At 41.2% G+C, this 12,000-nt stretch overlaps 1 protein-coding gene across 5 annotated transcripts in view; it reads right to left on the bottom strand.

Moving 5' to 3' along the window:
* Positions 1-12,000, bottom strand: part of LOC306943949 (ATP-dependent 6-phosphofructokinase, platelet type-like) — a 52,691-nt gene that overhangs the window by 33,105 nt on the left and 7,586 nt on the right. For all 5 annotated transcript variants that reach the window (XM_079530513.1, XM_079530511.1, XM_079530509.1 and 2 more), the window contains exons 4-7: positions 8,123-8,312; positions 6,853-7,018; positions 5,121-5,165; positions 4,859-4,967 (exon numbers count right to left, since the gene is read on the bottom strand). In XM_079530513.1, the coding sequence (XP_079386639.1) occupies positions 4,859-4,967; positions 5,121-5,165; positions 6,853-7,018; positions 8,123-8,312 (510 nt within the window). The remainder of the gene's footprint in view (positions 1-4,858; positions 4,968-5,120; positions 5,166-6,852; positions 7,019-8,122; positions 8,313-12,000) is intronic.

Raw genomic sequence — 12,000 nt, forward strand, 5'->3', positions numbered from 1 at the left:
ATAGTCAGCATGCTTGCCAAAAAAAGAGAGAGAGTGGGAGAGAGAGCGAGCAAGCAAGGGTGTGCAAGAGAGGAGAGGAGGATAATGATAGATATATAGAGAGGTTGGATCATAACGGGGTGCATCGGCTCTGTGGCGCGATGGATAGCGCATGGGACTTACAGTCAAGCATCTGGGATGGCATTCGAATGTTGTGGCTTGAGTCCCACCAGAGTCGAACTTTTGTAAGTTTACCCTCTGATGCGTCTGTGTCTAGAGAGCTGATCGAGCATTTTTAATAGATTCTAGTGTATGTACTGCAGTTAAAAGGTGTCCTCTACTACTGCATTTTCACACAATACACCGAGGTGGGGGGTGGGGGGAGCGTCAGGCATCTCTCATACTGAAACAACCCATTCAATATTTATTACATTTGAAACCACAGTATATACAGAATGTTTACTCTATTTACTTTGCAAAATTAAATTTGATACTGACATTATCATGTGCATGAAATGGATTGCATTTCCTCATGTCCGAGCCCCGACGCTGATGCATCGTTCAGGTGAACGAGGGAAGGTTACTACTGGTTAAAAAAAGGGCATTCATACGCTGAATAATCATGGGGGAACTTTGTGAATGACACCAATGCGAAAGCGTGAAAACCCTCGATCAGCTATCTAGACACACATGCTTGACTATAAGTCCCATGTGTATCCATTACGCCACAGAGCCGATGCAGTCATATCTGATCCCACCTATACTATATAACTGTCGCTATCACTGTATCTCTGTATTCTCTCCTGTCTCTCTCTCGCTCTCCCTCTCTCTCCTCCTGTGTAGCCTACACCTAAATCTGTGTACACACAGAAATAAGAAGTCACATTTCTTTCCTCAAAACCCACACAATGACGATTCTTGTCATAGTAGTAATAAGTATGTTATCATTGAGACATTGAATAGGCTGGGGACTAACATTGATTCATGACACGGGTGTACATGTTTATAACATGCAGGTCATTGTTCCGTTTATGCAGGACAATCCTTCCAAACCTTTCTGGATGTGTGCACATTCAGGGACTAAAACATGTTTCAGTTAAAGCAGTTTTTCCACCTGAATGTGCACAAATGCAGTAATGTTTGTATACAAGAAGCCCGGGCCGTCAATAGACCGATTAGACTCTTATCAGCTGTGCATGATTACAGTCAGCAAGAGCAGCGAGATACAGTGCCTTACCTCAAGTACAAGTCTGTCTCAAACTAGAAAGATTTGTTCCAGATATGCTGTAAACTAAAGAGTGTGTGTTCTGCCCAACACTTTATTATTATTTTGTTTTAGAAATGTTTGGAATTCGCTAATCAGGATGGAATATAAAAAATGTGATGGATCCTTCTTGATCACTTGACTATAGAGATAATGTGTACTGATTTGCGTGATGTTTGGACTAAATTTGTAGGAGTAGAGAGAAGAAGAGACACGGTGATAGTGATAGATTTCTAGAGATTGGATCAGATCGGGGTGCATCGGCTCTGTGGCGTGATGGATAGCGCATGGGACTTACAGTCAAGCATTCTGGGATGGCATTCAAATGTTGTGGCTGTGAGTCCCGCCAGAGTCGCACTTTTGTAAGTTAACCCTCTGATGCGGTTTGTGTCTAGAGAGCTGATCGAGCATTTTATCAGAGATTCTAGTGTAATGTAACATAAGATGGTAAACTATCGAACCAATCGATGGTAACCAATCGAATTCTGTGACCGGACCGGAGTTGTGCCAAATGTGGTGAGCTAGCGAATTCTGTGTTCCACAATGAGCAATAAGAGCATGGGAAGCAATTGCGGACCACGGGAAAAGCATCTCATTGGCTGTCCTTCAGATAAATGGGGGGGAAATCACAATCCTTTCGACCAATGATCAAAAGTGAGGAAAGGGACTACTAGTGACATAAAATGACGGTTTTCAAGACTCTTTGTTAGCTCCCTAGCTGTGCCAGTGTGCAAAAACAACATTTCCGTGAGCCATGCCATCACGGACCCAGGTTGGGGACCCACACTTTATAGCATTGCTTCCTATCCTAGTATAGAGCATTAACTTTTTAACAAAAAAACGTTTTAGTTTTTATACTAGAGTAGGGGGGTGATCAGGTGTGATCAATTGGCTAATAAAGGGGAGGTTGTGCATCATTGTGGTGGTGTGGAACACGTGTGTCAAATGCATGCCCCACCCAGTTATCATGTAGGCTATGTTTCCGTTTTATGCCCATATATGGAGATTTATGTATGTGTCTCTCTGTGTCCCTTTATTCCTATGTATGGGGTTCTGTGTCAGACGTGCCCAAATATGGAGTGTTATGATGTCAGAACAGGCCAGCTCCATCTATGGACCCTGGGCAGGGCCCCTGTCCAGAGCCCGGGCAGAAGCGGTTCTGTTTTTTCAGGGGCGCTAGCCCCTCCTATATATAGCTTTTGTTCCCACACGTCTCATATTTGCAATTGACAATGAACGGTGAAATTAGGAGTGTCCCTATTATAAATACAAATTAATAAATATTGTTGAAAAATCAAATACACAAACATCCCTAAATATAGATATATGCATTTATTATTTAATTAATGTATAAATAACAAAGGAAATATGGTTGGTATGAGTCTCTGTTCTCTACTATATTATATTCATTTATCTATTTATTTAAGAATCTACCTATACAGAGAAGTGTTGTGTAGTCTGCCGTAGCCTGGTGGCAATACTATCATATTGCTATGCTACTGTACACTGTGCAGGTCTATTATTTATTAACACTCGAAAATGTATGAAACCCAGATTTCCTTTCGGAGGTTTTTTTTTCTGTTACTTTTTGTTCTGTTTCCTTGTTTGTACTTTTCACACTTGGACTAGCAAAAAACTATCGTTTTTCAGTTATTGCTAAATCAAAACATTTGTTTATTGATTTTGTGATCTTTTTTCTTGTATTTCTTGTATTCAAATAAGCTTTTAGCTTCAGCCTACACCTTTTAGGACCGTTATTTTTTTTCTTCTAAATTGCCTTTTTGTTATGTATTGTTTTTAAAAGGACCAAAATAAACTAACTAAACTAAACAATAAAGCCCTTTAAATTGAATACTGAAAGAGACTCAGAGTAGACACCATACTGGGTGTCTGTGAGTGTGTGTGTGTGTGTGTGGGGGTGGGGGTAGGGAAACAGTGACTCACTGAATGACTGAATGGATCCTTGAGTGTTTTCCAGGAAATGAGGGCAACAGTGTGTGTGTGGTAGCGTGGCCGAGCGGTCTAAGGCGCTGGATTAAGGCTCCAGTCTCTTCGGAGGCGTGGGTTCAAATCCCACCGCTGCCAAACTTTATCTTTAGTTCTTGGAAAATGTTGTTTATATTCGGCAACACTTTAGAATAACTATCTGTTATAACTAGTTAATAGATGATTAACTAAAAAACTGGTAGTTAATGAATTATGAATCATTCATTAATAGTTGGTTAAGGATTTATATGAGCCTTATAGATAGCTAATGAATCACTCACAAACTGGTGGTTAAAGAGTTATAAATGACTGGTTAAATGTATGTTAATAAATTATTATATATTAAGTTTAGGAAATACATTTGTTAAGACCATGTCAATAGTTATTATTCTTGTAACTACTCCTCATTTCCCATAACTTCATTTGATTGGCTTAGCAGATTTGAACTGGAAACAGACAACACCTTTATTATGTGTTTACATACAAGACATTAGTAAGTATAGCTTGTTCCTAATCTATTAAATATACTGTATATAAGGCATAGTTATAAATAATGTATGGTTGTATGTTATGTTATAAATAACATGCTTTTAAATTAATTTGTCAGTTATAACTCATTAACTACCAGTAAGTGATTGATTGATTAATTAGCTATCTATAAGGTAGTTATAATCGTTAACCAACTATTCACAAACATTTAAGTCATTAATAACTCATTAACTTCCAGTTTGTGAATGATCTGTTAACTAGTTATTATATTTTCTGTTTGTATTTAAGTTAATTTTACCTACTTTGATTGCAATGTTATACAGCTCTCTTTACACAAATGTCTATACATTTAATTCTATGTACAAGCTTAGATTTTTTTTACAATTACCATTCCAATCCAATAAAGCCCCTAAATTCTATTTGAGAGAAAGAAAGAAAGACAGACCGTGAGTGAGAGCAGGCGTGAGAGAGAGAGTGAGGTTGGATCAGCACAAGCTCTATGGGCTCTGTGGCGCAATGGATAGCGCATTGGACTTCTAGTCAAAGGCTTGAGATGGCATTCAAAGGTTGTGGGTTCGAGTCCCACCAGAGTCGCACTTATGCAAATTAAGTGTGTTTGAAAGCTTATAATAGCTTGAGAGATTCTGGTGGATTTACTGCAGTTATAATGTGATCTACTGGGAAAAACAATGAGTCATGTAGTTGGAAACGTGTGTGGATAAATGCTGCGTTATTGACCAAAGCTTTTAGACAACATGCTGTCTGCCTCCGAGGTGATATGCAATATGAGGAACACTTTATCATGAACTCATCATTAATTCCTGGTCCTCACTATTAACTAATGGTGAAGTTACAATGACTTAAGCACTTAATTAAGTCTTAAGCCCCAAATCTCTTTGCCAAAAATAGCGCACAGTAGATCTTCAAAGTAGAAGTTCCTTTGGAATAGTGTCCTTCACTGATGCAATATATCAAGTTGGTTAAGTCATAGTGACTTCACCATTAGTTAATGGTGAGGACCAGGAATTAATGATGAGTTCATGAGAAAGTCCTGAAGAAATGTACAAATTAGTATGTACTGGTACGTGTGTGTGTGTGTGTGTGTGTGTGTGTGTGTGTGTGTGTGTGTGTGTGTGTTACCTCTGACAGTTTCTTGCACATGGACTCCTCCCAGCCATCCTCAGGAGGCATCTCAGGGATCAGCACCCAGTCCGCTCCACAGGCCAACGCACTGACCAGTGCCAGGTACCTGTGTGCACACAAACACGCACGCAGACATGCACGCGCACATGCAACATTTTTAACATTACAATATTGGTGTCAACAAAAAGTGAGGTGGACATATTGATGTTATTCACAATGAGGGAGACAGAATAAAACAAAGTAGAGAGACAAGCCTTACCCACAGTGTCTTCCCATCACCTCCAGTACAAAGGTCCTCTGGTGACTGGGAGAGCATAGAGGGGACAGTGACGCGTTATTATTTATCCCACCACAGTTCTAGGAAAGCCCTGCTGTGATTGATAATCACGCGACAGTGACATGTCACATAAACAATGGCCACTAACACAATCAAGTTGTCTAACACAGTGGTTCTCAAATGTTTTAATGTGAAATGAAATCACTTTGCTGGGGACTCCCTGGAATCCCCTTCAAGGAACCCGGGGTCCCCGGACCCCCACTTTGAGAACCACTGACATAAACAATGAACACAAACACAATCTTAGTTATCTAACCCCCTTTTCTGTAAACTCAATGTTGTCACAGAACATGACACTCTCAATGTTTGTCTTGGACTGAAATAGAACGGATATGAATCACATTGTGGGGGTGAATACTGGAGTATTTATGGCTACTGGTATATAAATATTGCTAATAATGTCTTCAGTGCTGTGGATTCAGTCACAAGATATACCAACCAGAATTATACAAAACAGCAAATAAACAGAGTACATTTTGTCCAAAATGGTTCCACAGATTATATACTCAGTTATTTCCCTTCACAGAGTAGTACTACCCCACAAAAAGCTCGACTCTGGTGGGACTCGAACCCACAACCTTTGAATCACCTCTCAAGTGCTTGACTAGAAGTCCAATGCGCTATCCATTGCGCCACAGAGCCCTATGCCCTGCAGCTCCCCCTCCCCCTTTATAACTGTCAATCGCTCCCTCTGTCTCTTTCTCTCACTTTAGTTTACATGAAGTGACTTCATTGTTCTGTTTTTTTGTACTTAATATGCTTGGCCAAGTCTCTGTTTGGAAAAACACAGCCTTGAACGCAAACACGAGTAACCTGATCAAATAGATTTAGATTTAGAGTTGCAGACCTCTTTAACTGTGATGCCACGTGTCCTGAGCCATCCCCGGTGTCAGATTTCACCAGCAGCCCCCTCTAACGGAACTCCTCCCCCCTCCCCTACTCTGTCTCTAACGGAACTCCTCCCCCCGCCCGCCCCTACTCTGTCTAAACTCACTGTCTCTCAGATTTCAAACCACCAGGGTTAACCAAGGGAAGAGGCCCACTCTCTCTTATCTTTAAACGTGATTTAATCTGATTAAAGGAAACCATTAGAAAGGGATATTCAACTGATTCTACAAAGTAAAATCCTCAGTGTTCAAAGAGAAAATTGCAAAGATCAAGGGAATCTTTATTGTTTTTGTATATTTTCTTTGGGTAAGACAAATATATGGGTCAGTTCTATAATGCATTATAATTTAATTTATAATGCACTATAACGCACTTATAAGGCTTCATAACACTCACTATAAATGTTTATAACTATGCATAACAACTTATAACAAAGGTTTATAAAGCATTTGAAATGCTGATCATAATGCATTATAAGCTCAGTGGAACTGCACATTATAACTACCCTAACTTAGTCAGCTGTAACGTGTCTTTGTTATAAATTGTTATGCATGCATAATTATTAACATTTATAATGAAGCCTTATAAGTGCATTATAATTGCATTTATAATGGCTTATAACATAATGGCATTATAGACATAACCTTTAAAGTGTTAATGTGCTGTTCTGTTTTTTACTATTACTATTATTACTATTATCATAATTGCTGCTGCTATCTTTTCTAGTTTTAAATTTAAATGGATGTAAGTAAAAAGGGGAGAGTACCTCTGCGCGGTGGTCATGATGGCATCCACCACCTCTATGATCCTGTGTAGGGCAGAGTCTGTACCGATGGTCATGTCTGTACCACAGAAGTCGTTGTCGATGGATCCCACCATGCCCACAATGTGCAGAATGGAGTTAGCCCGCACCTGCTCCTGATCAATTGCACCTGAGCACAGAGATACACAGTCACACACATGCTCAAAGTGTCCCTGCATGAGCGGCCGTACCCTAGGTGGGGTTGGCAAAAGGGCCTTTCTGTGACTGTGTGGAGTTTGCATGTTCTCCACGTGTCCCCTAGGGTAGGTACCCTCACAAAAAACATGCAGTAATCCTGGTCTCTATACTGCCTCCCCCTGGCCAGCCTTCCATGTGCTACGTCCTACCCGGGAACCCCCCCCCCCGTCGGGTGTTAAGAAGCGGCCTGCTAGTGCCTCATGCATTGAAGGAAGCATGAGCTCAGTTCGGGGCTGTCCCCAGGTTGGCAGAGGGAGAGTAGCAGCCAGGATTACAGTTTAGGCAATTGGCACCGGGTTAAAAATGGGCTCCAAAGTAGGATTTAATTATTTTTTTTAAAGTGTCCCTGAGTGGCAGAAGGTCCAGTCTTTAATCATCACAGTGACACCTTCCTATTCATATTAAGATTTGTGACTACATGAGGTCAGCATAAGTCTCACAGGGGATGTAGCTCAGTGGTAGAGCGCATGCTTCGCATGTATGAGGCCCCGGGTTCAATCCCCGGCATCTCCACTGATCTTATGGGGCCGTATCTGAATGGATTGGAAACCCACCCTGTCAAAGTGTCCCTGAGGCAAAGACCCTATGGGATCCATCTTGTGCCACCCTTATCCCTTATGCCTAAACTCATTTTCCATTTTTTACTATTTTGAAAATCATTTTAAAATAGTTCAACTAGCCGATCTACATCGACACATTGTGAGCTTGTAGATCAGCTATTTGAACTATTTTAAAAGGTTTTGCGTGCGTGCGTGCGTGTGTGTGTCTCGATACTATAAATATTTAACTTTTAAACAGTTATATAATGCAAGTTGGTGTTTGGATCGGGCTGAAACCTTGGCCAAATTATAGGTCAGACCATTCCCACATGGATCCTGAGAGCCACATGATTAATAATTTTATAAATAGTTTCAACAGCCTGCCATACACACACGTTTTGTGTGTATGTGTGTGTGTGTGTGTGCGTGCGTGCGTGCGTGCGTGCGTGCGTGCGTGCGTGACTAAATCACAGTGAGTGACTAAATCCTGGCGTTACCTTGCTTTAGGAGCTCATCCAGCAGGCCACTCCACTCCTCCCTGAACTTGTTGGCACCGGTCAGACTTCCGTCTCCACCAATCACACACAGGTTGTTGATGCCGAGCTTCACCAGGTTCTCTGCGGCTTTCAGGCGGCCCTCGCGGAGTCTGAACTCCTTGCAGCGAGCGCTGCCGATCACTGTACCGCCCTGATGGGAAGACAGACACCATGTGAGTCTCTCTCAAAGCTGCACCTCATTTCCGTGGTCTAATAAGAGGGGCTTGGAAACTGTGAAAATATTGAAAGTCTTTGAAACGTTTTGAATAATTTAGATATTTCTTTAAACAGAAATCTTATCCTCTGGGAGTCCCTGGCACAAAACATTTTCAGAATGGGGGTCTGCGGCCAAATTTGGGGGTTGTTGGTACGAAAAACTTTGAGAACTACTATTACTACTACTAAGAATTCCTTCCCTCAGTTCCCTTCCTCCCATGACATTGTTATTGTTTCTTTCATGCTTCTTTTAGCCTGTCTAATAATAACACAGCAGGAGTCACACAGCCTGAAGGGTAGAATCCTGCAGAACGACACAGAGAGGCATCATAGCATGAACGTATCCAGTGTTTTTACAATAATATGAGAAAATGATTGGCATTACTGGCATTACACATGGCTGCCAACTCTTGCACAAGAGTGACATAACAACGGGTATCCAGTACAGTAACCATAGGTTGTCAAAAGTACATTTTGTGTTGGGGTATATTATTGAAAGTTTGAAATGAGTGAAACTAGTCCTTACCTGTTCAAATATATGAACATCTAAGTATGTACAGTGTGGGTACAGCAATGTAATAGATCCTATTATTGATGTATGTATTTTGAGGTGTAATCAGTCTGGTGTAAGAGGCACTTGCCCGTGGGGATTGATTGATTGAAATATGTATTAACAGTTTGCAGAATTACAGTACATTTCAAGCACAAACTCAATACAAAGACTGTTAACTGTGAGTGGACGACCCAATTAAGCATTACGCTTGTTTACAAGAGGGTCCACCATGTTCAATTCATCAAAACATTTAACATGCATACGTTAGTTAGACATACCAACAGTAAGTCATTAGTCCGACAACACCATCGCTCCCGACATGCGCTGCAGGTTAAAAGTAACCCGTGCTACGGGTTTAAAATCACCCGTGGCTCCCGACATGTCCTGCGGGTTAAAACTAACCCGTGGCGGGTTAAAAACCACCGTGCCGTCCACGTGCGGTTAGGGTTGGGTTTTGGGGTAGGGTCTCGGACTCATGACTGTAGGACTGTTGGTATGTATAACCAAACACATGGACCCGCAAGTAGTACAGGAAAGGTGCAATTCTGGGGAAATTGCCAAGTGTGGTTGGATCGATGGCACAGACACCTTGGGAAATGTAGGCCCCTCCCACTGATTTAGCTAGCCAATTACAATGTCAAGTCACCCCTGTGATCATGTGTAAGTATTAGGAGTGGATTTATAAAAGCATGTTTTTTGCAACAAACGTTTTAAAATTCCGCATTTGCGGCACCCCCTATGGATGAGAATGGAATTGCTTTGGGCTCTCTGTTGATTAAAACACCCTCTACATCTTGTAAAACAGATGAGATTTGCACAAAAGCTGTAGGTGGAAGAGCAAAAAGCACGCAAAAGGGCGTGGCCTATATGGGGAGATGCGTCATGACCCAAGGAATCCAGGAACCCAAGGAATTTGGATTTTACGACCTACGGTACTAGTTATAAGGCGAAATGTAAAGTGGGTTGTTATAGCGCCACCCTACATTAATTTTAAGAACCTCCCTGCCAAGTGTTGTAACTTTAGCTCCGACAGTTTCTGAGAAAAAAGACTTTTCGCATTTTCCCATGTAAGTCGATGGGAAATTTTAATTCAATAATAAATTAATTATTAATTAATAATTTGTTAAATTGAAAAAAAGGGCTACGTTAAGACCTCCATAATATTATGGTCAATGCCTGTGTGAAAAGTCAGAGTGATTGGTGCAGCCAGTGAGGAGCTACGACAGTGTTTCAGACATACAGACATTCAGAAATTCATTCATTCATTCATTCATACAGAACTTTAAATTGTATTAAATTCAGCCTACCGCATGATGTACTATCATTCACTTTCATTAAAGCATTCCACCAGAATTCATCATCTAATATAATCCTACCCAGTTCATGTTCCCAATATCTTTTAATTTTCTTTACAGAAATTGCTGTATGGTTAGAAATCGAGGAGTAAACCTTTGAAATGAAACCTTTCCCAGTCATGGGTATGTCAATTAATGACTTGGGGATAGCATTTGGGAAGGATTGTTTATTATGAATATTTAATATGAATATTCTTAGAGTAAAGACAACAATTGGATTAGCTGAGATTAAAAAAATACCATTAAGGGACAGAGAAAGCTCCTATATTCGTAATCTTCGGGCAGCGGCTGAATTGTGGGCCGCGTTGCGGGTAAAGGCGGCGACGAAATTGGAGCCCCTCTGACAAGTACAACAGGTATTGCATAAACGGATGGATGATGCATTCCCAACATGCATCATTCCAAATTTAAAGGTGTGGTGCAATGAAAAATACATTTTATTTTGAAGTTTCACCCTGAAAAGGCAAGCTCACTGATTTATCAGAACGGATCATCCCTCCAGGCTATGGGACGGAGCTCTGCTACGTGCGTGAGGCGCGCACACACATGCAGATGTTTGTAAACAAAGTCACAGAACGACAGACAGCAAAGCTCAGGGATTATTCTATCCTATATGCTTTCAGATACATATTTTAGCGTGCTGCTGAAGTTTAAACCGAGTAATAGTAATACACTGTCTGGATGTCATCTTGAATGGGATTAAAGACGGAGGATTTCTGTAATTAGTACCAGCTGTGGACGGACGGACGCGCAGGAATTAAACAGGTGAATTTAATCAAGCTTCATGTATACCTCTAAACGTCATCGCGTATCACGTATCACGTATCAAGTAATTCAAATTGGATTTTATGGGCTTTTGATATAAAGATGGGATGAAAGGTGATACAGCGTGTGTGGCGCAATGGATAGCGGAAGTGACTTACAGTCAAGCATCTGTGATGGCATTCAAATGTTGTGGCTTTGAGTCCCACTTTTGTAAGTTTACCCTCTGATCATTAAAAGTCCTTTCAGATGGGGAGCGACTGACGTACGTGCCTAGTAATTCATTTTCAATGAGAGGCGTGCGTATATTTTGGATGCACGGATTATGCAAGCGTATTTCCGTGGGCACGGCCCTGTGAAATTGTCGCACGCGTGCTCATTTCGTGCACACGCCTGCGGGCGACTAGACCTGGATTGCGTATAGCTTTTTGAGTGGTGTAAACCACTCCTACAACTGGCTTTTGTGTTGAGTGGTGTAAACCACTCCTACAACTGGCTTTTGTGTGCAGAAAAAAATGACCATGGTTGCTATGTTCAAAATAATTTCTGACGTAATTAAATCACACCCGGGTGAACTGGATGACCGTAGCAACCGTGGTCATTTTCTCTGCACAGAAAAAGCCAGTTGTGAAATCACATCCGGGTGTGATTTCATTACGTCAGATCAGAGCTGATCAGGCTACATAATACCTTACCTTATTTCATTACGTCAGACATTACGTCAGACTACAGCTGATCATGCTATATAAAACCTTACACCACTCAGTTCACACGGGTGTGATTTTTTTTTTACACTAAGCGTCCCCCACCCCTCATGAGCAGACCTGGAGCAGAGTTGTCGTTGATCCAGGCGACAACACCTGCGTCACCCGCTCCCCGTCTGAAAGGACCTTCTAGTGTGTGTTTGAAAGCTGATAGAGCTTAGATAGAACATAGATAACCTATTTTAGAAT

Source organism: Electrona antarctica (genome assembly GCF_951216825.1).
Source record: "Electrona antarctica genome assembly, chromosome: 19".
In the NCBI taxonomy this organism is placed as follows: Eukaryota; Metazoa; Chordata; class Actinopteri; order Myctophiformes; family Myctophidae; genus Electrona; species Electrona antarctica.